The 26,198-nt window shown below is 41.7% G+C and overlaps 2 protein-coding genes across 3 annotated transcripts in view; one reads left to right on the top strand and one right to left on the bottom strand.

Annotated features, from left to right (window-relative positions):
* The window catches only part of LOC129777133 (uncharacterized), a 133,228-nt gene that overhangs the window by 73,998 nt on the left and 33,032 nt on the right, over positions 1-26,198 (bottom strand). Inside the window, exon 2 of one of the 2 annotated variants that reach the window (XM_055783212.1) lies at positions 6,747-6,783. The exons of the other annotated variant lie outside the window; for it this stretch is intronic. Coding sequence (XP_055639187.1) covers positions 6,747-6,756 — 10 coding nt within the window. The 5' untranslated portion in view covers positions 6,757-6,783. The remainder of the gene's footprint in view (positions 1-6,746; positions 6,784-26,198) is intronic. 2 annotated transcript variants of the gene reach the window in all.
* LOC129777134 (putative nuclease HARBI1) lies at positions 481-2,051 on the top strand. Its single transcript, XM_055783214.1, has 4 exons — positions 481-720; positions 784-1,216; positions 1,280-1,424; positions 1,486-2,051. The coding sequence occupies exons 1-4, from the start codon at positions 608-610 to the stop codon at positions 1,743-1,745; spliced, it is 951 nt and encodes a 316-aa protein (XP_055639189.1). The 5' UTR covers positions 481-607; the 3' UTR covers positions 1,746-2,051.

Below are 26,198 nucleotides of genomic sequence, written 5' to 3'. Positions count from 1 at the left end.
AAAGAAATGATAAAGGAAAAAAAAGAGATGTCTGCTCCCATACATACAAACATTTTCAAGTTTTTGAAACAGCTCATTATTTGCTCATTTGACCCTTCGGCACAGGAAGAAGCATTATTTCTGCCGAAGATGTAATGTTTTCTGCCTACGTTAGTTTTTGGGTGTACTATGTCTCACGGCGCTCGAACGGAACTAGAATGAGAAAGACCCTACTTATCAATTACAAACTAAACCGCACCCTTTCCCCCACACTGAGCATCTCGAACGCTGGTTCGAGCTGTCAAAACAATTTGAAGATATTATTAGTATGTTTTTAGTTTGTTAAAACCGATCCCTAACAGGGAAATTGATAATGGTGCCTATTCTGTATTCCGACGGATTTCTATTTCGTTCGAAAGTGATATTTCGATCGTTTTCGAATTTACCATTCCCTATTCCAATCGTTTTGCTCGTTTCGAACGGAAGTGTTAGAAAATTTCGAATATGCATCGATCTGTCAAAAACCGATAAACAAAAAGAAACACCGTATTAAATAGCGGCGAGTGCGAGTTGAATTTCAGTTAATTTTTGATCCTAAGAGAAATTTGTGAGAAAATTTTCTCGTTCAATGGATTCCGTTTTGTTACCGAATTTGGCGGAGCAAGAAGAAATTGGAATGCCTTGCTACCATCGGCGAAACCACCGAAAATCAACCGACTTCATGAAACTTTCTGATGAAGCGTAAGTATCCGTCTCAAAAATCCCATGTTTGTTTCTCTTATTGATTATTTTGCCCTTATTCAGATTCATCAAAAGTTTTCGTCTAAGTAAGGAAGCTTTTCGGTACGTTTTAGAGGAAATTGAGAACTGCCTTACCACAAGGAAAGGTGGTCTATCCACGGAGGTGAAACTCGCAGCATGTTTGCGATTCTTTGCTGAAGGAAATTATCAACATGGAGCAGGGCAAGATTGTCACATTGCCATAGCACAGCCCACATTTTCCAAGGTGCTGACTGAAATGCTTAACATTCTGGAGCGGACACTGTGTAAGAAATGGATTTCCCTAAATATGACGGAAGACGAACAGCGGCGTGCTAAACTACACTTCTATCAGAAAACATCAATTCCGGGTGTTATTATGTGTTTGGATGGAACCCACGTAAAAATTATTCCACCTAAGCTGAATCGAAATTTGTTTTTTAATCGGAAGGGATTTTATAGTCTCAACGTTCTGATTGTAAGTATTATTAGTATTTGAATTAACAAATCAATGAACAAATACTCTTTTTTATCAACATAGGTTTGTGACGATCAGCAAAGGATTCGTTTCGTTGATCCTACCTTCCAGGGATCTAATCATGACTCTCATATATGGCGTGTAAGCCCTGCAAGAACTCACTTTGAGCAGCTTCACCAAAATGGTGAAGTTAATACTAAGATTCTAGGTAATGTTCAACTACAATATTTTAGTATACTTGTATGTACTGTGTGATAAAATATTTTCAGGTGATGCTGGTTATCCATCGGAACCTTGGTTAGTTACCCCATTCAGAGCAGCGGAGGAAGGGAGTTTGGAGAGCGATTTTAATCGCAGGCATGCCTTGGGTCGTGCTATCGTCGAGCGGACAATCGGTTTACTAAAAAATCGGTTTAGATGCATCCTTGGCGCGAGACAACTTCACTACAATCCTACTAAATGCGCTCAAATTATAAATGTATGCTGTGCACTTCACAATATATGCTTAGAATTTGGTCGTTCTCAGTAGTTATAATATGTTATGCAGCTGTTTACATAATAAACTTTTGTTTAAATTAATATTTATGACTGTTAAATTTCATCTAACTTGTTTGCAAATGCTCAAATAAATAACAACCACCGGAAAAGGAAGTGTCTTCCTTACTTAACTATGGTTTCGGCAGAATTATTTACTCTTATTCCTGCCAACACTTTGAGAACATGTCATTATCGATTTCTCGTAAGCAGGCCAAGTATTCAAATAACCATTATTAATACTTTTTGCGTTGTTTTAACCCCTTGCTGTACGATTTAATTTCCAACAGCACGGCCCAAAACGAGCATTTCGAGTCGTTCCGCTACTCTGCTGAGTGTGGGTATCTAACATGGGTGCCCTATGATGAGCAAATACATGTTGTGTTTAAAATAAAAACGAAGGAGTTATTACTACGTACTAACTCGTTCGTTTTTATTTTAATTATAATATTCAAATTATATTTTATATTTTTAGCTCATTCAATTTTTTTTTTTAAATAACGGAAATTTGATAATCTTCAGTTGTCGGTATCCTCATCATATGCCTGAGGCTATGTAATTATTTCACATCGAGAAACAACGAGTGAAGTTCAATGTTGTACGTGAAGGGGTTAAGGAAGTTCCATAAACTATAGGCGAAATTCGTGAATTTTAAAAAAGTTTATATAATTTTGATGCTATTCCAAACAAACTTCAAAGAAAAAATTAAGTAAGATTTTTCTTCCATGGAAAGATATAAAAATACGATTAGAACTTTTTTCATTTTTTTATACTTGAGTTACAATATAAAGATAAAAAAACAGATCACTGATATTTTGAAACATTATTCTAATGTTCTGAAATATACGCAATCTGCGTTTCAAGGATTTGTCGCTATTGATTTCTCCGGCGCGATCTTCTCCATCTCGTGGTTATGTCGTTTTTGTTCACTCAGATGTTCTTTGAGTGTGGCATCCACGGAAAGAATCGCTCGAGCTGATTGGCGCTGATAATGAACCAGATCACTCAAATTCTTGTTTGTGTTTTTTAACAGGGATTTCACATTGGTGTGAAATTTGTTTTGTTGCTCGACTTGCAGCTCTAATAGCCTCGTGGTAGAAGGTCTGGATTTTTTCGGCTGAGAGGGCTGGAAGTGAATGGTATTATTGATACCGTCACACTCGTCGGAAGTACCATAATATATAAAATTTTCCTGGTCTGCAGCTTGAGGTTCACCCGAAGGCGAACCCAACTGTGTTCCATGAGATGAGGTACCCGGGATTCCTTCCACGGTCGCAAGTAACCCAGTTAGTAGAACTGCCTGCTCCTCCAGCTCGGACAAATTGATAATTTTATTGGGTCCTCCACCTGTCGCCCTCTGCTCCCGTTTGTTGTGAGCGAGTTTTCGCTTTAATCCGGACTTATAGTCCGCCCAAACCTACACAGAAAACCAGGGCAAAAATAAGACTATAAACATATGTTTCGGATTCGTTTTAGTATATACCTTTTTCCATCCACTTCCATCGCGAATAGGCGGTCCCAAACTATTGACTTCTGCCGCCAGATCATCCCAGAAGGGTCCGGAATTTCCTCGGGAGAAACCCTTTGCTATGTCCGGCTCTTGCTCCAGAAGCAGCACAATCCGCTCGAACTGATTTTTAGTGGTTGTTTTGTTTTTGTTTTTTTCCCTGTTGAACGTTAAAATTAATTTAAAGAAAAAAATGATTAAAAATTAGCTTACATTTTTGCAGTTCACCGCTCATCCGCTGCGGAAATTATTCACTCCTTCATAAACAAAGTGGGTTTGACGTTTGGTTTGATTCGAATGAAAGATGTTCGAAAACAAAACAGTCCGAACGAAAGGTATTCGAATTTGAAAACACCTCGAACGAAACAGGGAATGGAATTTACCAAGTCGTTCGAAATATTTCGAATCGATTGAAATACAGAATAGACACCAATGTGTTTCAATTCGATCCCTTCCACCGCTTTTTTTACATTTCTTCAAAGACCAGAAATGGGGGTCTTCGTAGCCACATTGGTTACGCGTTCGCTTACTGAGCGATCGATCGTGAGTTCAAAACTCAGGGTACTCAATTGACCATCTTTGTATTTTTATAGAATAACTACGTCCACGGAAGAATCATCATACAGGTTTCTGCCATTGGGGAAACATTGGGCTGTTGTGCTATTAATAATGCAACATGATCACCAGTGGCGTCTTTCTTATTCTGGTTCCGTTCGAACGTCATGAGAATATCAGCCGAGTGACTCTCTTCCCTTCAGGTCTACGCTCGTATTTTCCATCGATACAAGCATCTACGTTTCTCTGTTCTCCTATTGTCTTTCAAGTAACTTCTGAGAATTGCAAGATTCTGGATCGCAAAAAAACTGGAAGAATTCAGTTTAAACTGGAACATTGACAACCCTGCACATACCACGTGGACAGAAAAAGCACGTTATTAGACTACCCCCTCTCCCTCCGTTGAACACGTGGCCATTGTTCCATTTTTTTTTCGAAAAGGATTGGCAAAAATTATTGAGTTGCACTTAATGGAAAATCCCACGTGGCTGCAATGCCGCCATGTTTTCAATATTAAGATGTGGAATGTGGAAATGTCATGCCCTTAGGAAGAATCTTCAATCGAACTGTCAGTGGGGAACACTATATGTTGGCACTTGTCAGTTCAATAGAAGTTCAATGGGGACGTCACCCGGGTGGAGGACTGCGGCTTAGAGAGCCAAAAACGTGGAATCTCTTGCGTCGTGTTTAGTACATGTCTAGAAGTGTGTTTAAGATATTCTGAGATTAATAATATTGTACGATTTTTATCTCCAGAGAATTATTTACAGATAAGTTACTTTATGTTTTGGGGTTGTTATCATTTTTAATGTTATACTCTACCCAAAAATGTCAAGATAAAAAAAACCGATGAGCGTTGGATACTGACTCAAGTCAGTATCAAATACACGCATTGCGAATGTTAACTTATTCTAAAATAATCATTGAATCTAATCCGGAGCGCATTGCTAGCGAGATCAAAATCAAAGAAGTGAAAAATCCTATTGAATGTAGCAGACATAAATTGCAGCGGATCATGCTGGCCATACAAACTATTCCTGAAATCGAGCCTAACGAAATCACGATGACGTAGGGTGCGTTATGGAGCATAAATATTTAGATTAGCTAGCAAGGAAGGGGTATCAATCTCGTTCCTCAGCAACTTCGCAATAAACATGGCTTGTGCTGCAGAACGCCTGTTCTCCAGAGTATCAATTCGCAGCTGGTTACAGCATTTCTCGTGAGGAAACAATTCGACGTACGACGTACGAACTATCTTTGTACAGATTCAATGCGCGTTTTCCAAATGCCGGGGAAACTGCACCATACGACAGAAGAAAATTCCAGGATAGAACGAACCAGCGCATAGTACAGAGATTTCAAGCAAAGCGGTTTCTTAAATCCATTGGTGACCTTCAAAAAAAAACGAGCTGCTTGTTTGCCTGGAGATAATGTCGTTGTAGTGATAGATGAATGTGAACTCCTTGTCAAGAATTCGTCCAAGTCGCGAACTCGTTGAACCCACTCGATGGCTTTGCCGGAACATGAAGAAGAAATTGATGGGATTCCGCTTCCTGGTTAACGAAATAACTTGGCATTTTTTGACGCTCAGCGTCATACAATTTCGTGCACACCACGTTCAACAAGCTTGAAGATGATGGCAATCATCTATGTTTTTGTCGATGATGTAGACCTTAGAATTATCAGCATAGAAGAGTTTCGTTCTTCGGGGCAGGGTCAAGGACACGTCGTTTATAAACAATGAGAAAAGTAAGGGGCCCAAATTGCTCCCCTTATGCACTCCAGATATGTTTGTGAATGACTCGGACTCATGAGACTCTATTCTCACACACAAAGCTCGATTCTCCAGGTATGACAGTGCAGAACTGCATTTTTTTCAACGCTGCAGGTGAAATTTTCATCCGGACCTGGAGCATACGAGAATTTCAGCTTTTGAATTGCTTTAACTACATTCTGTTCAGATATTTCGAACATTTTAACGCTATATACACCACGAGGAGCATTCTGGACAGCTAATCTAACCTGTTGAGGTTGAGCTGTTTAACCGTTGAAAGGGCGCTTGAACTGTCGTGTCTGATTGATTGAATTATGATTGATGCAAACATCTTTGCGATCTATTTAGAAATGTTCGAATTATAAGCATTCGATATCTTTCATTTTTTCCTACATATTCAGTGTTAAGATTTTCATTTTACCCCTCATATAGTCCTTTTAGACGTAGTCCTACGTCAACAACTATTCCAGCGATCTTGTCCACTGTGGACTATTATCGATCATTGATTTTGAATGTTTTTTTCAACCATGTCCCCGCCTAGCTACAGTATATGAGCTCAGTCGTTATCTCGAGCGTAAGTGCACTCGTGGCCGAGTGGTTAGCGTCTCACATTATCATGCCGGGTGTTCGGGATCGATTCCCGTTCTGGCCGGGGGAGTTTTCGTCAAAGAAATTTCCTTCGACTTGCACTGTGGTCACGCGTATTCAAGAGCTTGCCCCTCGGAATACATTCAAGGCGTGTTATTTGGCTTAAGAAATCTCAACCAAGTATTAATAAATGACGCTAGTTAATGCATACGTTGAGACGGCAAAAGTTCCACAAGGGAACGTTAACGTCATTCAAGAAGTTATCTCGAACGTAATACAATACTTGTACCATTATCGTTCGAAGAATATCGGCCAAGAATTCTCGAAAGATTTACAGGACCAGGACCACCTCTCTCTGTAATAATCAAATACTTAGCAATTATTCGTAAACATTTGAAGCGGTTATATTTGGTCTGGCCCAACTATCATTTTAAACCAAATATTTGGAATGGAGATGCAAGTAAACTGTTTGTGTTTTTATATTCTGTATATTCCAAAAACAGTTTCGCTGGGTCGTAAAACTTTTCCGCGAATAAATGGAATGAGTAATAAATTAGTAAATTTCTAATCACCTGGTTTCATCAACGTGAAACTCCATGACTGGTCGGCCTGAAAAGGGAATGAAATAAAATATTATTAGTTGAATATTGATATACTAGTAGAGTAACACATTTATGCAAAGTATAGGAAACAAAATATTGGGTTGGGGAAAAAGAAATGTCGTACATTGTCAATATATGGCAACACTTAAACATATCTTGTGTTGTACTTATCGCATCGGGTCATATTATACGGCTATTTAAAGACTATCTGTGCTACAAGTGTCGTTTTGACAGTGTTGTGATTGTTATTTTCAGTCTCAAGTTATAGCGCGTCAAAGACGGAGTCCACCAAGCAAGAAATTCGTCATATTTTACGTTTTTACTACCTGCGAGGTAAAACTGCAAGGAAGGCGGCCGAAAAAATTCGTGTAGTTTATGGACCCGATACTGTAACGATTCGCACAGCACAGCGTTGGTTTGATCGATTTCGTTCTGGTGTAGTGGCTGTCGAAGATACACCCCGTAGGCCAATCGTCGAGGAAACCGATAAAATCGTTGAAATCATCCGGCATGTGAGCACTCGCTCGATTGGCCAGGAACTGGGTATGGACCATAAAACCGTTTGGAACCATTTGCAGAAGATTGGATTCCAAAAAAAAGCTGGATGTATGGGTGCCACACGAGATGACGCAAAAAATATTTTAGACCGAATCAACGCCTGCGATGCACTGCTGAAACGGAACGAACTCGACCCATTTTTGAAGAAGATGGTGACTGGTGATGAAAAGAGGATCACGTACGACAACCTAAAGCGAAAAAAGTCGTGGTGGAAGCGCGGTGAGCCGGTCCAAACCATCGCCAAGCCCGCATTGTTTTGCCAGAAAGGTTTTGCTGTGTGTTTGGTGGGGTTGGAAGGGAACCGTCCATTATGAGCTGCTCAACTATGGCCAGCCCCTCAATTCGGTTCTCTACTGTGATGTGTGAGCAGCTTGACCGTTTGAAGCAGGCGATTGACCAGAAGCGACCAGAAATGATCAATAGGAATGGTGTTGTTTTCTACCAGGACAACGCTCGGCCTCACACATCTTTGATGACCCGCCAGAAGCTACGGGAGCTCGGATGGGATGTCCTATTGCACCCACCTTATAGCTCTTGGTGATACTAAGTTGGCCTCAAAACAGGCTTGCGAAAACTGACTGCCTGATTTTTTTGCAAATAAGGTGCGTGGTTTTATTAGGGGAGGGGGGGGGGGGGGTGTGCGTAGGGGGAATAATGAAGTTGCCTCCTAAATGGCAACAAGTTTGCAAACTAAACGGTGCATATGTGATTTAAATTGGATAATTTTAAGTATGTTGAATAAAGCGTCAAATTTCGATCAGAAATACGACATTTCTTTTTCCCCAACCCAATATTAATAATTGAATCGGAATTTATTTATATATTTTCGGGGTTATTCAATAACAAGAATATTGAATATGCATATTTTAAAAAGTATGACACTTGTTTCTCGCATTCCTACTAGAATCCTACGATCCGAGTATAAAGTTCGAACACGGAAAAATCTGGACACCAAATCCGTATTTATTTTCAGCATCAAACAAATTTTGTAGCTGTACGAAACTTCCGATATTTCGATTTTTTGACAGATGTTAAAAACATAAAAAAATTACGATCAACATGGCTTTGAAACCTTTTACATTTGCATGCAGCGTTGCCAATGTTCCAGTTTAAACTCAATTCTTCCAGTTTTTTTTCTCGATCCAGTCATCCAGTCATCCAGTATTGTTTCACAGCAATGTTCGTACAAATGCGACATGACGCAGCAACCGCTTCCATATAGAGAAATCTTCCCACCTAAACAGTACACGCTTGACGGAGGGATGTAGCACATTGAGTCGTTTCTCTTCTGCGGTGTAATCGAAGCTCAATACTTCTCCTTTGCCTCCCACAAGAATTCTGAACCACGGAACCAACGACTGGCAGGAGAAAAATCCGGAAGTTTTTGCCATTTCGTCGCATCGCCAGCAACGTTCAGTTTCGTCGGAATCCAATTCCATTCGTTAACCTCGGTCAGCTCTAGAATTTCGTTGATCCGCACTGCGACGAATTGATTATACCTCCGGTGATCGGAATTTGGCCAGCAAAGAACGTCACGCGCATCCGTCCAGAAGAACTGTTTTGTTGGTTTGAGCTGGTGAGACTTCATGATACCGTTCGCTAAGCGGGCCCTATAACTGCTGTCTGAAGTTGAAGTCTGGGAATTGACACGAATCGCAACCGAGCTACCCTTGTTTCCGCGCCAACGAGCGCACATTCCACTTCGCCATCTTCTTCAAACCGGAGGTAGGCAACTGCGGCATACCCGTTTTCGGACGCATCTACGAACACTTGGAGTTGAATTTCATTTTGCACGCCTGTGCTCGTTTTCATTCGGTAACACCTGGGTACACTGACGGACTCCACTTGCGGAAGAACTTATTTGCCATTTCTCTCACTGTTCGCTCTTAATGGGTTCATTCCAATTTACACCACTACGCCAAATTTCCTGAAGCAGCATTTTCAGGAACATTAGGAAATTCGTGCACCCGTGGCCGAGTGGTTAGCGTCTCACATTATCATGCCGGGTGTTCGGGTTCGATTCCCGTTCTGGCCGGGGGATTTTTCGTCAGAAAAATTTCCTTCGACTTTCACTGTGGTCACGCGTATTCTAGAGCTTGCCCCTCGGAATACATTCAAGGCGTGTTATTTGGCTTAATAAATCTCGAGTAAGTATTAGTAAATGACGCTAGCTAATGCAAACTTTGAGACGGCAAAAGTTCCACAGGGAACGTTAACGCCATTCAAGAAGAAGGAAATTCACAAGTAGTCCAATTCGGTCGTAGATGGTCATTAGCGTACTCAAAATCTGCCTTTTTGTTGGTACGACATGACCCTGCAGTAGGTCGACATTCAACCTCGAAGACACTTTGAAGGTGAAGGTATCGGCTACGGTACACCACCATAATCCCAGAACTTTCTCGGCTCCCATTTCGCTCAACAGATTCATGTTCTTCTCTCCAGGATTCGCCTTCAACTCCTACAGCCAGTTCCTTATTTCAAAAACTGCTTCTGCGTGGAGAAATCGGACATCTTCAGCTAGCTTTATCGCCTCATTTTCCGTCTCCACACTGGACAGCATATCATCCACGTAATGTTCTCTAATTATCGCTTCAGCTGCCCTCGGGAACTTATCCTGAAACCGTTGCGCATTGTGGTTCTTCACATACTGTGCACAGCTGGGCGAGCACGTTGCCCCGAAAGTCATTACTTTAGTAGTATAGGTATCTGGAATATACTTTGATTCTCCATTCCGCCATAGGAACCTCAAACACTATTGATCGCGCCAGTTCATCGACACTTGAAAAAACATCTCTCGAATATCGCCCATTATAGCAATTCGAAATTCTCGGAAGCATTGTAAAACGGAGAGAAGAGAAGAAAGCTGATCTGGTCCGGTTAGCAAGAACGAGTTTAGTGAAACACCCGCCACCTTTGCGGCTGCGTCCCACACTATACGCCACTTTCCCGGTTTATATTGGAAGGTACCGCACGCGTTCGAATCTCTCGGCTAGTTGGTTCTCCGTCAGCTTCTCGATGTATCCAGACCGCTCGTAATCTCTAAGCTTCTCCTTCAGGGCTTCAGCTAAATCAGGATCCCGTTGCATTCGCTTCTCCAGACAAATCAGCCGCTTCATTGCCATCGACTTACTGTCCAGCATTCGAACATCGTCATACCGCCAGAGCAATCCAGTTTCATAGCGCCCTTTGTTCACATTAGTCAAGGATTTGAGCAAATGTTCGGCTCGCTCGTCGTCCTTCGACATCAGTGGTTTAACAGAACTTGTTCCGATGCTGTCCAGCGAAAAGTACGTTTTAACTGCGGTGTGTAGCTCTGCGTCGCTTTCTTCGGTACATGGACACACATGAAGATTGTGGTGTGCGATTAAACTAGTCGAATACTATCCACCCCAGGCGTGTTTTAGCAGCGTCGGTTCATCCTTCCTTCCTTCTCTGCTGTCGAGCGCGTGACCCAAACGGCAATTATCCATACCAATAAGTATCCGTGGTCGAACATTACGATAGGAATCAGCCGGCAAGGCCGTCAAATGATGAAAGTGTCTCGCTAATTCCTCCATCGCGAGAGTTTGCCGAGGTAGAGCGAGGTTTCCACGGTGTGCACTTTCGGTATCTGTACTCATGTCATGCACTCCGGAAATATCTACCGCCAACTTCACAGAATTCATTTTCTGGCGTTGATGGTCCCCTGTCCAGCCCAGACACAAGGGATACGATTCGGCTTGAATGTCTAGTTTCTTTAATAAACTATGTTCCATCAGCGTCACTGACGAACCGTCGTCCAAAAAGGCGAATGTGCGTACCATCTTCCCTCGTCCGTGGAGTAATACTGGCACGTATCGGAAGAGAATCTTGCTGACACCGTTAATGTGAAGATGAGAATTTTCGGTAGGTGAACTTGCACCCGCCTGTAGACTCGATATCTGAGGATTCTCCATTCGCTGGTATCTGGAATCGTCGTGTTGCAACCTGTGATGCATGTATGAGCAACCGTTTCTACCGCAGGCTTGCTTTACCGCACATGCTCCGAAATGTTTTGACAGACACTTCCGACACAATTTGTTCTGCTTCAGCGCAGCCCACCGCGCCTTGATATCCAATTCTTGAAAGATTCTGCGCGACCCTACATTACTGCAATCTCCGTAACAAATGACACATTGTTTGTTGACAGGTTTCGACGTACTATTGGATGGCAATGTAGAGTTTGAAATCTGATTAGAGTCGGACTGGATGTGAATATTAACTTCCTCCTGCCGAACACGCTTCTCAGATCTGCCAACGTACGTACTGATCGTCGACGGAATCGTTACTACGCAAGCTGCTTCCACCAGCTTGCCCAACCAGCTGCTGAAGTCCGATAGTGTGACCGCTGACATCGCTTGTCGATGCTTAGCCCAGTCGAGCTCCACGGTTGGTGGTAGTCTATCAACGAGTTCTTGAAGAAGTGCCACATTACAAAGATGCTCGTTCAATCCACATGCCACAATCGTTGCGCACATGTTCTGGACAGCGACGCCGAAATCTTTCAGAGTTTCTAACTTCTCCGCCTTTGGCGCAGGCATTTCCCGAATCTTACAGACTAGCCAGTGGACGATAATTTCTGGACGACCAAACAGCATACAAAGCGTATTGATAACACCGTCGAGTCCTGCTAAATACAACAACCGACTGCGAACTGTCTCGAGAACTTTGCCTTTCAAACTACGCTGAAGTCGAAGCAGATTTTCTTCATCACTGAAACCGCACATCCTTGTGGTACTCTCATACGTGGCGATGAATAAGGGTTACCCGAGAACGTAGGCTGCTCTTTCGACACCGCGTGCCGTGCAGCGAATTGACTCCTGCTGAGAACCATCATTCCTCGTTGATTCACTGCTGCTGATTTCCATAGCCCTTACTCGTTTCTCAAGACTCTTCGTTTCTAAATCTTGCTTCCTCGCCATCTCAGCAAGTTTTTTTTTTGTATCTGCTCGATCGCTTTGCTAACGCCATTCGTTTGACGGTTCTCAGTTCCCAACGTTGTCGAATTTGCATTCGGTGGAGGAACAACTGCGGGAACGCTCAACTCCTCTCATATCTGCCGTTCTCTTTTCTCCATACGACGCTCAAACTGAGACTGCAAATCATTAATCGCGTTCTGCATCTCGCGATCCTTTTTTTCACGAAACAGTTTTTCGTACGCCTGCTGTTTTTTGAGTTTTTTAAGAGCAATCTTCATTCGTTAACCAGCTTCCGAGGCATCCAGACGTAGAGTTGTTTGCGTCTATTGTACCGTTACAACAATACCGTTATTGGCTTCGTGACTGGTGGAGTGCTTTTGTTTTCACCCAAGCGGGTTTGTGAATGTCGCGTGTGATCCGTGCTGTGGAAAAGCGGAATACCAGTGCCACAATCAGCGGAGAACAAAGGCTGCTACAGCGGACGCTGTGACCTTTTGCTGGTGTCGGATTATCGGCATTGTTTTTCTGGCATTGCCATATTATCACCGAGGTATACCGATTCATCGCATTATTGGCCGATACACCATCTCGTCTGTATCAACGTGGTCTGCCGTTCGATTTGGTGCAACGAGGTACATATAAAAAAAATATAAATATAAGATTAGAAAATTAGTTAGAACATTGATTATAATGGAGAATGATGAGGGATCTCCAGAAATGGAGACCTTCGACTCTGAAACCAATTCAAAAAAAGTAAATGGGAAAAAACATAAACGAGTCCCTCCTACAGAATGTAGTTCGTCTGGGGACGAATCTGCTCATCCTACCAAGCCCCCCTCGAAAAAAATTGCCTCCTCCCTCCTCCCTGAACTCCCCAAAACTCCCACTCCTCCTCTCCCACCATCGATTTCATTTCCTTCTTCTGATATTTCCGAGCCAGTTCCAACCTCGTCCTCGTCTTCCTCTTCTGTTGTATCCTCTCCCCGTGTCAAGGTTTATCCAGAAGATGCACCTGGAACTGGTCCCTGGGTTGTTTTCTTCCGGCCCAAACCAAACGGAAAAGCACTGAATGTTATTCAGATCACGAAAGATCTGACAAGATACTACTCCTCCGTGATCGAAATTTTAAAAGTTAGACCGAACAAACTGCGTGTTATCGTGAGTGACCGGAAACATGCAAACGGTATTGTGATCGACCAGAGGTTCACCCTAGAGTATCGTGTCTACGTGCCGTCCCATGACGTAGAAATCTCGGGGGTGGTAACTGAAACGGGTCTGACGTGTAAAATGATAAAAGAAGGATTTGGAAAATTTAAAAAACTCCCTTTGGTGAGTGTTAAAATCTTGGACTGCCGCCAACTAGGGAAAGTCTCCCAAGAAGGGGGAGAAACTAAATTCACGCCGTCCGACTCGTTTCGAGTAACTTTTGCTGGTTCCGCCCTCCCTGACTACGTCATGGTGGATAAATTGAGGCTGCCTATGCGACTCTTCGTGCCAAAGCCCATGACTTGCCAAAAATGCAAGTCTGTTGGCCACACTTCAGCTTATTGTGCCAACAAGGAGCGCTGTGCCACTTGCGGAGAGCAACATGTGGGCGAATCCTGCAGTGCGACTGAGCATAAGTGTCCATATTGCGGAGGAGCTCAACATGTACTCTCAGCTTGTGAAACTTACAAGAGTCGCTGGGAGAAACAGAAGCGCTCTTTAAAGGAACGCTCGAAACGCACATTTGCGGAAATTTTAAAGGGCGCTTCTCCACTGGCCCAGCAGCAACAACAACCAATCTACACACACAATGTTTTCTCTACGTTGCCAGTTGATGAAATGGAAGCGGACACAGCTAGCGGGGGCACACCGTTTATTTTCAAAGGGAATCCCCGGCGCAAAAATGTGACCACTCCCAAAATTCAAGAACAAGTCCCCCCGGTGATACCCCCTGTTAGCTTGCCTAAAAAATCGAGTGCAGCGGACAAGCAAAATCAGGTTCCTCCTGGTTTCCGTGGGAATAGTTCATCTTTGAACAACCCAGCACTCGAGGGGACATCAAAAACCCCAACTGTCCCTGTTTTTCCGTCCAGTTCAACTTCCCAATCGGGATTTATAAAGTTGTCTGACCTTGTGGATCAAATCTTCACGTGTTTTAATGTTTCCGACTCCATCAGAACCATTGTTATCTCAATGCTTCCAGTATTAAAGACAATTTTGCAACAATTGATGCAAACATGGCCCCTCCTTGCAATGATTATCTCTCTTGATGTCTAATTCAAATAGAGAGGTCGGAGATATCACTGTTTTACAGTGGAATTGTCGTAGTCTTATCCCTAAATTGGATACATTCAAATTTTTAATTCATAACTCCAATTGTGATGTTTTTGCTCTGTCCGAAACTTGGCTTTCTTCGCGAGATGATCTCTCTTTCCACGATTTCAATATTATTCGCTTGGACCGTGATGACAGATACGGAGGGGTGCTATTGGGGATCAATAAGTACCACTCATTTTTTCGAATTGACCTTCCACCTATTGGAGGGATCGAAGCTGTTGCTTGTCATGCAAACATCAGAGGCAAAGACCTCTGTATTGTCAGCTTGTATTGGCCTCCGAGAGCTGCGGTTAGCCGCAAGCAACTTGTTGACATGTGCTCACTCCTTCCTGAGCCACGATTGATCTTGGGAGACTTCAACTCTCACGGAACTGCCTGGGGGGAACAGTACGACGACAATCGTTCATCGTTGATCTATGACCTTTGTAACAGCTTCAATATGACCGTTTTGAATACTGGGGAAACAACACGTGTACCTAAACCTCCTGCTAACCCAAGTGCTCTTGACCTCTCGCTTTGCTCGAATTCACTATCGTTAGATTGCAAGTGGAATGTAATCCAGGACCCCAACGGTAGTGATCACTTGCCAATCAAAATTTCCATCACCATTGGGTCGAATTCTTCTGAATCTATAAACATGGCATATGACCTCACAAGACACATTGACTGGAAAAAATATGCGGACGCGATTGCTCTAGCCATCAATTCCAGAGATGGCTTACCTCCATTGGAGGAGTATAACTTCCTTTCTCGTTTGATCTATGACAGCGCAGTTCGCGCTCAAACGAAACCCATCCCAGGTTCCACTATTCGCCGAAGGCCTCCCAATCTATGGTGGGATAGCCAGTGTTCCAAGCTTTATGTAGAAAAATCGAATGCATTTAAAGCTTTTCGGAAACGTGGAACCCCTGAAAATTTTCAAACGTATTTAGCCCTTGAAGATCAATTTAAAAACTTAATCAAAGGGAAAAAACGTGCTTATTGGCGAAATTTCGTGGGAGGTTTGTCACGAGAAACGTCAATGAAAAAATTATGGAAAGTGGCTCGAAACATGAGAAATCGCTATTCAACGAATGAAAGCGAAGAATATTCACATCGATGGATTTTTAATTTTGCACGGAAGGTTTGTCCTGATTCCGCTCCTGTGCAAAAAATTGTTCGAGATATACCACAAGATAGGTGCGATCTTGATTCCGAGTTTTCGATGGTAGAATTCTCTCTTGCTCTGCTTTCTTGTAACAATTCTGCTCCGGGATCGGATAGAATTAAGTTCAACTTGCTGAAAAACCTCCCTGATGTGGCGAAACATCGCTTGTTGAATTTATTCAATCGGTTTCTGGAGAATAATATTGTTCCAGATGATTGGAGACAAGTACGAGTTATAGCTATTCAAAAACCCGGAAAACCCGCGTCCGACTTCAATTCGTACCGCCCAATAGCAATGCTGTCTTGTATACGGAAATTGTTGGAGAAAATGATCTTGTTTCGCCTTGATCGATGGGTTGAAACGAATGGCCTACTCTCAGATACACAATATGGGTTCCGCAGGGGCAAGGGGACGAATGATTGTCTTGCGTTGCTTTCTTCAGAAATTCAAATGGCTTACGCCGAAAAAAAACAAATGGCTTCAGTATTCTTGGACATAAAGGGGGCTTTCGATTCTGTTTCAATAGAGGTTTTGTCGGACAAATTACACTCTCGGGGTCTGCCGCCTCTATTGAATAATATGTTATATAACTTGCTTTGTGAGAAACATTTGAACTTTTCTCACGGAGATTCGGCAGTAAGTCGGGTCTCTTACATGGGCCTCCCCCAGGGCTCATGTTTAAGCCCCCTTTTGTACAACTTCTATGTAAGCGACATCGACAATTGCCTTACACAAAATTGCAGCCTAAGACAACTTGCAGATGATGGAGTGGTGTCTGTCGTAGGATCAAACGAATCCGACCTGCAAGGACCCTTACAAGATACTTTGAACAATTTTTCAACCTGGGCCATTGGGCTAGGGATCGAATTCTCCACGGAGAAAACAGAGATGGTGGTTTTTTCTAGGAAGCATAGACCAGCAAAACCAAAGCTTCAACTTTTGGGTAAACCGATCACTCATGCTATGTCATTCAAGTATCTTGGGGTCTGGTTCGACTCCAAATGTACTTGGGGGGCCCATATTAGGTATCTGAGTAAAAAATGCCAGCAAAGAATAAACTTTCTCCGTACAATTACCGGCACCTGGTGGGGAGCCCATCCCGAAGATCTTATAATGTTGTATCGAACAACTATTCTCTCAGTGATGGAGTATGGCAGTTTCTGTTTTCAATCAGCTGCCAAAACACACCTCATTAAACTCGAGCGAATTCAGTATCTTTGTCTCCGTATTGCGTTGGGATGTATGCCCTCAACGCATACCATGAGTCTCGAGGTTTTGGCAGGCCTACTCCCACTAAAAGATCGCTTCAATTTATTATCTCTTCGGTTCTTCATCCGGTGTAAGGTCATGAACCCATTGGTGATCGGAAATTTTGAGCAGCTGATCGAGCTAAATTTTCACTCCGGATTCATGAGTTCATATCATGAATTCATCTCCATGCAGGTTGATCCTTCTTCGTATATTCCCAACCGTGTTTGTTTCCTTGACTACATCAATTCCTCTGTGCATTTTGATCTGTCCATGAAGCAAGATATCCATGAATATTCAGATTACCAACGATCGAGGATCGCTCCAACGACCTTCGATGAAAAGTATGGGGGTATCAATTGTGATAATATGTACTTTACTGATGGGTCCACTATAAACGAGTCCACAGGATTTGGAGTGTTCAACGAATTTTTTAGCACCTCACACAGTCTTCAGAATCCTTGCTCAGTGTATATTGCTGAATTGGCAGCAATTCATTGGGCGCTGGACAGCGTCGCCTCACGACCTGTTGAACACTATTACATTGTAACGGATAGTCTTAGCTCTGTCGAAGCTATCCGTTCAGTGAGGCCGGAAAAGCACTCGCCGTACTTCCTTGAGAGAATACGAGAAATTTTGAGTGCTTTATCCAGACGCTGTTATGTCATTACCTTTATCTGGGTCCCTTCACATTGCTCCATTCCGGGTAATGAGAGGGCTGACTCATTAGCAAAGGTAGGTGCAATTGAAGGCGATATTTATCAGCGTCAAATCGCCTTCAATGAATTTTATTCTTTAGTCCGCAAAAATACCATCGCTAACTGGCAACGCAAGTGGAATGAAGATGAATTGGGCCGGTGGTTTCACTCGATTATCCCTAAGGTTAGCCTCAAACCGTGGTTCAAAAGTCTAGACTTGAGTCGGGACTTTATTCGCACCTTCTCCCGACTCATGTCCAATCACTGTTCGTTAGACGCGTTACTCTTTCGTTTCAATCTGGCCGGTAGCAATCTCTGCATTTGTGGCCGAGGTTACCACGACATCGAACACGTTGTTTGGGCGTGTGAGGTGTATCTTGTTGCCAGATCGAATTTAGAAAACTCCCTTCGGGCTAGAGGAAGGCAGCCCAATGTGCCGGTGAGAGATGTGTTGGCTCGGTTAGACCTTGATTACATGTCCCATATATATGTTTTCCTTAAAGCTATAGATCTTCGTGTGTGATTGTCCCTACATCCTTATACCCTCCTTTCCTTCCTTTGCGGGTAATTCGTCCCCTTGCTATAAATAGTAGAACAAGTTGAAATGTAAATACACTATAGATATACGAATAGATTTAAGAAATGAGTGTTCATCAACATTGTTACAATTTCCTTATATCCCATCCTTCTCCTAAAAATATGTCACCCTCCTAAACTCGAGTACACGGTTTTCCACCTTACTAACCATAGATCTAAGAAAATTGTTTATGTATATAGTTTTAAAATTATATTTAAGAATTCGGCTCCTTTAAACTTAAGTAACTGAGCCTGTAAAAATAAACGAATTAATAAAAAAAAAAAGGTCACGAGTTCAATTCTCACTCCCGACATTCTTCCGAAATGGAAGGTAAAAGTGACGAACCAGCCAAATGTGTTGAAAGTCACTATAATACAGAAATAAAAAAAAATAAAAAAAAAAAAAAAAAAAAAAAAAAGCGTTGAGCGCCACAACAACGTGGCCCGTATTGTTCATCGACAACTGGCGCTCCAATGTGCTCTACTGGAAGACAACGTACCAAACTACCGGTACCTGCCTGCACCTGTCCTGGAAAATGACCGTTTCAAGCTGTACTGGGATCGCACTGTTCTGACCGACCTCTCGATCCACCACAACCGCCCAGATATAATGGTTTACGACAAGAGCGACCGCAAAGTCACCATCATCGATGTCGCTATTCCACTGAACCAGAATCTGGAGGAGACCCACGGTCGCAAAATCTGCAAGTACCGACCATTGGCCGTGGAGCTCAAGGAACTGTGGGGGCTAAGGGAGGTCCCAAGAATTGTTCCAGTCGTTCTCTCTGGAACTGGAATTATCCCGAAGACACTTCTGGAAGCGCTAAAGGTGTTGAACATCGAGAAGGAATTGGCCGGCATCCAAAAGTCGGTCATCCTTAGCACCTGCGCGATTGTCCGACAATTTCTCGGTCAGGACTGAAACAGCACGAGCATGCAGATACGTGCATTCCGCAGAGCCTAGTCCCCCTTTGGCATTCAGAAGCCCGGGGGCAGGTGAAAATTCTGGCTAGGTTCGCCTAGTTAAGAAGTGAGATAAGTCTGCCAAAAAAAAAGAGCAATCTTCCAGTTTTTGGAAAATATTATTGTAAATGTTTGCATGTACAGGCCGGACTCGATTATATACAGTTTTTGATTTCTTTTCATTGAGTATAATCCTGTATATAATCGAGTCAAAAAAAATCTTTTATTCGTTTTTTTGCATGTATTTTTCTTTTATTGAATAAAAAAGAAGAATTTCATTTTCGATTCATCCTCTTAAAGTCAGAAAACACCTTTCTCATATGAAAAAAAATATTTTATCCTGATTCTCTCAGAAGGTGATAGAAAATCATATTTTATGAAAAAATCCTTCTACGCATATGTTCGAACTTTAACAATGACATAATTATAGAACTTTTTTTTTGTTCAAACTTCAAACTTCAAAAATCACTATTTTTATCCCACTTTACATGAAATAGCCACTTAAATTTCACCTTAACGTTGAAAGGTTACATTTGTTCTTAAAATAAGTCGTATTTGAAATATAATTTTTTTTTCAAAACTGTATATAATCGAGTCCAAAATTGTATATAATCGAATCACATATAATCGAGTCGTCTGTGTATAATCGAGTCCGACCTGTATATTAATGCGTGAATTCCGGTTTCATATTTATACATCTGGTACTTTAAAAGTATTGTGTAAATAATTAATGTTTTATCGGCTGTTGCGATTTGCTACAAAAAACGGCATGTTTTTGTTTACTTTTTCAAAGCGAGTCCCTAATAGGGATGCGTTCCTTTAAAAGTTTTTCGGTGAAATTGTATGGATTTGTGAAATTGAAGGCAATAGAAAAAAATAATGTTTAATCTTGGAATTTTTCTCAAAGACCTGAAATTTTAAGGAATGTATTAAATATCGACCAACACGTTGGCTGGCTCAATAAATTTGATGGGATTAAATCTACGATGAGCATCGGTAAAAGCCAATGAACTTCGCCAACAGTCCTAGCCATATGGGCATATTTCATGCTATCTATTTCTGGGGTCCGTCCACCTTAAAGGTTTAAGTTACCTGAAAAGTAACGAAATAAATAGGTGTAATGTTTAAGTGGCTATTGTAAGTGAAAATGAAATTACCACCATTGGCGCCTAGGCTGCATGAGGCGGGAATGCAAATGAATGGAAAGAAGAGCTATGTTCCACTAGGGAACAACTTTGTTAAAATATTGAAGCTGTGCTCAGATGAACTTCAAATGGAATTATTATGTTTCAGTAGCACACAGCACAATCCTTGCTTAGATCAAGGGAGTGTTCTCTCGGAAGCAAATAAGTTGGATAAATGTCATAAATTTATGAGCCTGGGCACATGTTGAGCATATATTCAAGCTTAATCGGTAGCAATAATGGATACCTATACAATTCCCCCTCCGTTTAAGCTTTCACGAGACTAGTAACTCGTAATAAAGATCAAACTATTGAAAATTTAACCTTTCAGTAGTGAGGCAGCAAATGGGTTATTTTGTTTGGCAAAGAATTCGTAGCCTTTTCGTGCGGAGATTGTTGGTTTCCGCAACCTTAACCCATATCTCTAGACGAGAGCAATCGACGAGGAAGATTGAGTGCGGTGCGAGATCACACCGAACGATTTTCTCTATTTCTATGTATTGAACAGTTTTAGCAGTGCAAAAACGTTGAGAATTTGCACGAACAGTAGATAAGTACAAGAGCTGGTATGACGGCACAGATTACCCGCCTGGAAGTTGTTTTTGTTGTGCCGTTTGCTTCACTCGTGTTCTTGGAATTATGCATCAGAAGAAGGTGAAACAGCGAACCGAGGAGCATAAGTTTTTTTTTCTACATGCTGCATTAGTACAAAATGTCATGAGAAATAAACAGGCGAAAGTGGAGAGTAGATTGCGAAGAAAGTAAAATAAATAATTGTTTTCACTCGCCCAGGTCGAGGGATATGGTTCGTCAGACGAATCCCTTGAAGTGGGTTACCTAATTGGAATAACACCAATATGAAACGTTGGATGTATGTATATCATTCCATCCATTCGAATAGGTTTGGTGGTACTCGAGAGTACTCAGTGTCGAACATTTAATTTTACCGCATTTAAAATTTTGAAATTTAATCCGAAAAAACTATTATGAAGAAGTGTACATTGCACCATTTTATAGCAAATAAAAGTGCGGTCGAGTCATGTAGGTCATTCACATCCACATTCATCACATTCATTCATCCAAAGCATCGTGCATAGTTGATTGACTGTATTCGCTATAACTGCTGCAAACAAACTGATAAGGACGTCGATGCATTTTAGCCTCTATAGATGAAACGGCTATCAAATCAATAAATTATTGAATGGTTGGGCGTTATAAAAGTCGTTTTCAAATGTGCTACACATAATTATACTTTATTTAACAAAAAACATGAATGAAACATTAGAGTTTCAATACATTTTTTTCGGACACTGCCATTTGTGAAACTATTGCAGAACGCATTCAAGATTGTTTATCCTACACATCGTCGACACAGTTTGGAATATAACATTTCACTTTATTACATCTATCTATCAACCGGAAACCCAACATGGTCGAAAACTGTACCCGACGAGAGGTATTATCAACACATATTCGACTCAACACCATGAGATCTTTCAGTGAGCCTAACTGCGTGCGATTGATTTACGTCCCCATGAACAAGTTTTATATTTGCCGATCCAGCCAAACCAACCAAGCGGCCGTTCCGATCGGTGATTACACACAAAAGTGACATAAAATAAATTCTTCAGATGCTGAATAGATAAAAACTAAATCAATCTTAAACGCTCACACAAAAAAGGAGGGTTTGACGATCATGATAGCAAAGACGTTCTGTGTGCCACATCTCCGCGCACATCAGTAATGAGTCAGCTCGCCGGGGTCACATTTCTAACACTGTTTAGCTCGCTCATAAGCATCTGGTCAAAATAAGTGGCTGCCTGGGAGGTTGGCTAAGCCCCGTTTTTTTGATTGGCCCCAAACATCGCCAATAATGGGTCCAGCCACCTACATCGAAAACTCGACAGATAAATTTGTTTACTATGTACCAATAGGTCATAAGCTGATACGATCCACTTATGGTGGGGGTGCCGTAATATCTGCACAATCCTCGGTCTTTGAAATTGATGTCTTCCTCTCATACATTTACAATGCCAGCAACACACACGGAAAATGGAATTTAAATTTGAAATCCAAAGTATCATTGATCACTTTTTATTTCCTATCGTAATCCGAATATGTTTCACTGTCTCTTCTATCATTGCGTTTATAATTTGAATAATTTTTATTATCGACAATATATTTTATTTACGACAGAATTCGGCTTGTGCCAATGGCCACTCCACTATCTACCGCGGCGGACACGCCATCGGGAGTGTTCCTCCTAGGCGTGCAAACGACGCGAAGGGGGATACTGTGCGATGCTGTACGAGACATAAAATGCATTGATGGGCACAATGGCTATACAGTTTGACAGAAGAGAAACCAACCTCAACAGGAAAGAAAAAAATAGAGAGACGAAGAAAAAAGTCCAAAATTGTCAGCTAGCCGACAGGGCTGAAATCGGAAATTAGGCTGATGGGCTCACATCATAATGTACGAGTATATGAAGCAGTCGAAATATTCACTAATAACACGAATGCTACAGGAGAAGATACAATGTAAGGTGGCTTTACAATCAGTTGGAGATTGCTATAGAATCAAGTGGATTCGGGAGAAGCTCCTGGAATTGATTATAAAACAGCAAATGCAAAACTTCAAATTGAATATGACGCCTCTTATTAATAAATAAACGGGCTGTAGTCTAGTTAACGCACACCCTGTTGATGGGCAGTCAATTTAAAGTAGACCCAGTTAGTGAACGATTACTGTATCTCAGCCAAAATTTATTATTTCATCGAAATAATAGTAAAAGAACTAAATATTCCTAAAACCTCAATGAATGTTACACTGGTACACTGACTGACCAATTGGGTTCCGGATGACCTTCTTTGTAAAATTCCACATAAATTGACTGATGTTTTAAAAATAATCAAAACAGTTTACAAGTGACTGATAAGTTACAGTGTAAACATTTGGAGAAACTTTTTTTTCTCGACAAGTTTAGTTCACCCACTCAATTTCCGCACCCAGTGCAAACAGTGTATCGAGTGAGCTGCTTCTGTTACGCAACGAATCACTATGGTGCAAACAGTATATTGTCACAACATACTGATTCCAAGAAAAAGTTCAATAAGTTAAACGCAACATTTCCTGTCGATTGGGAACTTTCCTAAGCTAACACGAGCTTTGCTGTGGGTGACAGTCAAACACGTTTTCCCTAAGGCATGTGAAACATACAGAACAAAATTTAGTGTAACAAACTACAATCAAACTTTGATATTCTTCGATGTAACTTAACCGAGCAACCAAGTAGAGAACTTTCATAATGAAGATGAATTCTACTGTTTGCTTTTCTCTGGATAACCACAAACAACGCAACACTTTATCGTTGAAAAAGACTCAGAGAGTGAGTGGGATACAATGTTTTATGAAGAGTGGGAATCGGTGGAAAATCAGAGTCATGACTCACTTGGGTAACAGTGTTTCCAACGATTTCTTCGCCTCGTCGATCGAAATCGATGATGCCCTCTGATGTCTGATTAAAAAATTGTTGGAAAATCGACGCACTGTTTCGTAATAATAATACTTTAAATAGATCGTTTAAATAATTTTATTCAGACACTCTAATCAATTCTTTAAAATGGTCATAGCTTAAAACATGACCCCTTTTTTTTTTTTTTTATTAAATCGTTTATTTTTACAGGCTCAGTTACATAAGTTTAAAGGAGCCAAACTCCTATCTGTATAGTTACAAGTATACATAAACATTTTTTATTAATTCTAATGTTAATGAGGTAGAGAACCGATTACTCGCGGCTTACTCGAGTTTAGAAGGGTGACATTTTGTTTCAGGAAAAGGATGGGATATAAGGATATGTTGACAATGTTCACACTCACATTCGCACTCACATTCATCATACTCAATTCTTAAGCCTATCTTATATCTAACATGTATTTACATTTCACCTTATTCTATTGTTAGTAAGAAGGGATTTGATTTCTCGCGAAGGAAAAGGAAAAGGAGAATATAAGGATATAAGGACAATCACACACGAAGATCGATAGCTTTTAGGAAGACATATATTTGGGACATGTAATCAAGGTCTAACCGAGCCAACACATCTCTCACCGGCATATTGGGCTGCCTTCCTCTAGCCCGAAGAGAGTTTTCTAAATTCGATCTGGCAACAAGATACTCCTCGCACGACCAAACAACGTGTTCGATGTCGTGGTAACCTTGGCCACAAGCACAGATATTGCCATCGGCAAGATTAAAACGAAAGAGTAGCGCGTCTAACGAACAGTGATTGGACATGAGTCGAGAGAAGGTGCGAATAAAGTCCCGACTTAAGTCCAGACTTTTGAACCATGGTTTGAGGCTAACCTTAGGGATAATCGAGTGAAGCCACCGACCCAATTCATCTTCGTTCCACTTACGTTGCCAGTTAACGATGGTATTTTTACGGACTAAAGAATAAAATTCATTGAAGGCGATTTGACGCTGATAAATATCGCCTTCAATTGCACCTACCTTTGCCAATGAGTCAGCCCTCTCGTTACCCGGAATTGAGCAATGTGAAGGGACCCAGACAAAGGTAATGACATAACAGCGTCTGGTTAAAGCACTCAAAATGTCTCGTATTCTCTCAAGGAAGTACGGCGAGTGCTTTTCCGGCCTCACTGAACGGATAGCTTCGACAGAGCTAAGACTATCCGTTACAATGTAATAGTGTTCAACAGGTCGTGAGGCGACGCTGTCCAGCGCCCAATGTATTGCTGCCAATTCAGCAATATACACAGAGCAAGGATTCTGAAGACTGTGGGAGGTGCTAAAAATTTCGTTGAACACTCCAAATCCTGTGGACTCATTCATAGAGGACCCATCAGTAAAGTACATATTATCACAATTGACACGCCCATACTTTGCATTGAAGATCGTAGGAACGATCCCCGATCGATGATAATCTGGAATTCCATGGATTTTCTCCTTCATGAACAGATCAAAATGTACAGAGGAATTGATGTAGTCAGGAAAACAAACACGGTTGGGAGTATACGAAGAAGGATCAACCTGCATGGAGATGAATTCATGATATGAGCTCATGAATCCTGAATGAAAATTTAGCTCGATAAGCTGCTCAAAATTTCCGATCACCAATGGGTTCATAACCTTACACCGGATGAGGAACCGAAGCGATAATAAATTGAAGCGATCTTTTAGTGGGAGTAGGCCTGCCAAAACCTCGAGACTCATGGTATGCGTTGAGGGCATACATCCCAACGCAATACGGAGACAAAGATACTGAATTCGCTCGAGTTTAATGAGATGTGTTTTGGCAGCTGATTGAAAACAGAAACTGCCATACTCCATCACTGAGAGAATAGTTGTTCGATACAACATTATAAGATCTTCGGGATGGGCTCCCCACCAGGTGCCGGTAATTGTACGGAGAAAGTTTATTCTTTGTTGGCATTTTTTACTCAGATACCTAATATGGGCCCCCCAAGTACATTTGGAGTCGAACCAGACCCCAAGATACTTGAATGACATAGCATGAGTGATCGGTTTACCCAAAAGTTGAAGCTTTGGTTTTGCTGGTCTATGCTTCCTAGAAAAAACCACCATCTCTGTTTTCTCCGTGGAGAATTCGATCCCTAGCCCAATGGCCCAGGTTGAAAAATTGTTCAAAGTATCTTGTAAGGGTCCTTGCAGGTCGGATTCGTTTGATCCTACGACAGACACCACTCCGTCATCTGCAAGTTGTCTTAGGCTGCAATTTTGTGTAAGACAATTGTCGATGTCGCTT

The sequence above is a fragment of the Toxorhynchites rutilus genome, chromosome 3 (assembly GCF_029784135.1).
Source record: "Toxorhynchites rutilus septentrionalis strain SRP chromosome 3, ASM2978413v1, whole genome shotgun sequence".
Taxonomy (NCBI): domain Eukaryota; kingdom Metazoa; phylum Arthropoda; class Insecta; order Diptera; family Culicidae; genus Toxorhynchites; species Toxorhynchites rutilus.
Note: the sequence above shows the minus strand (reverse complement) of the source record. Positions and strands in the feature narration are given on the sequence as shown.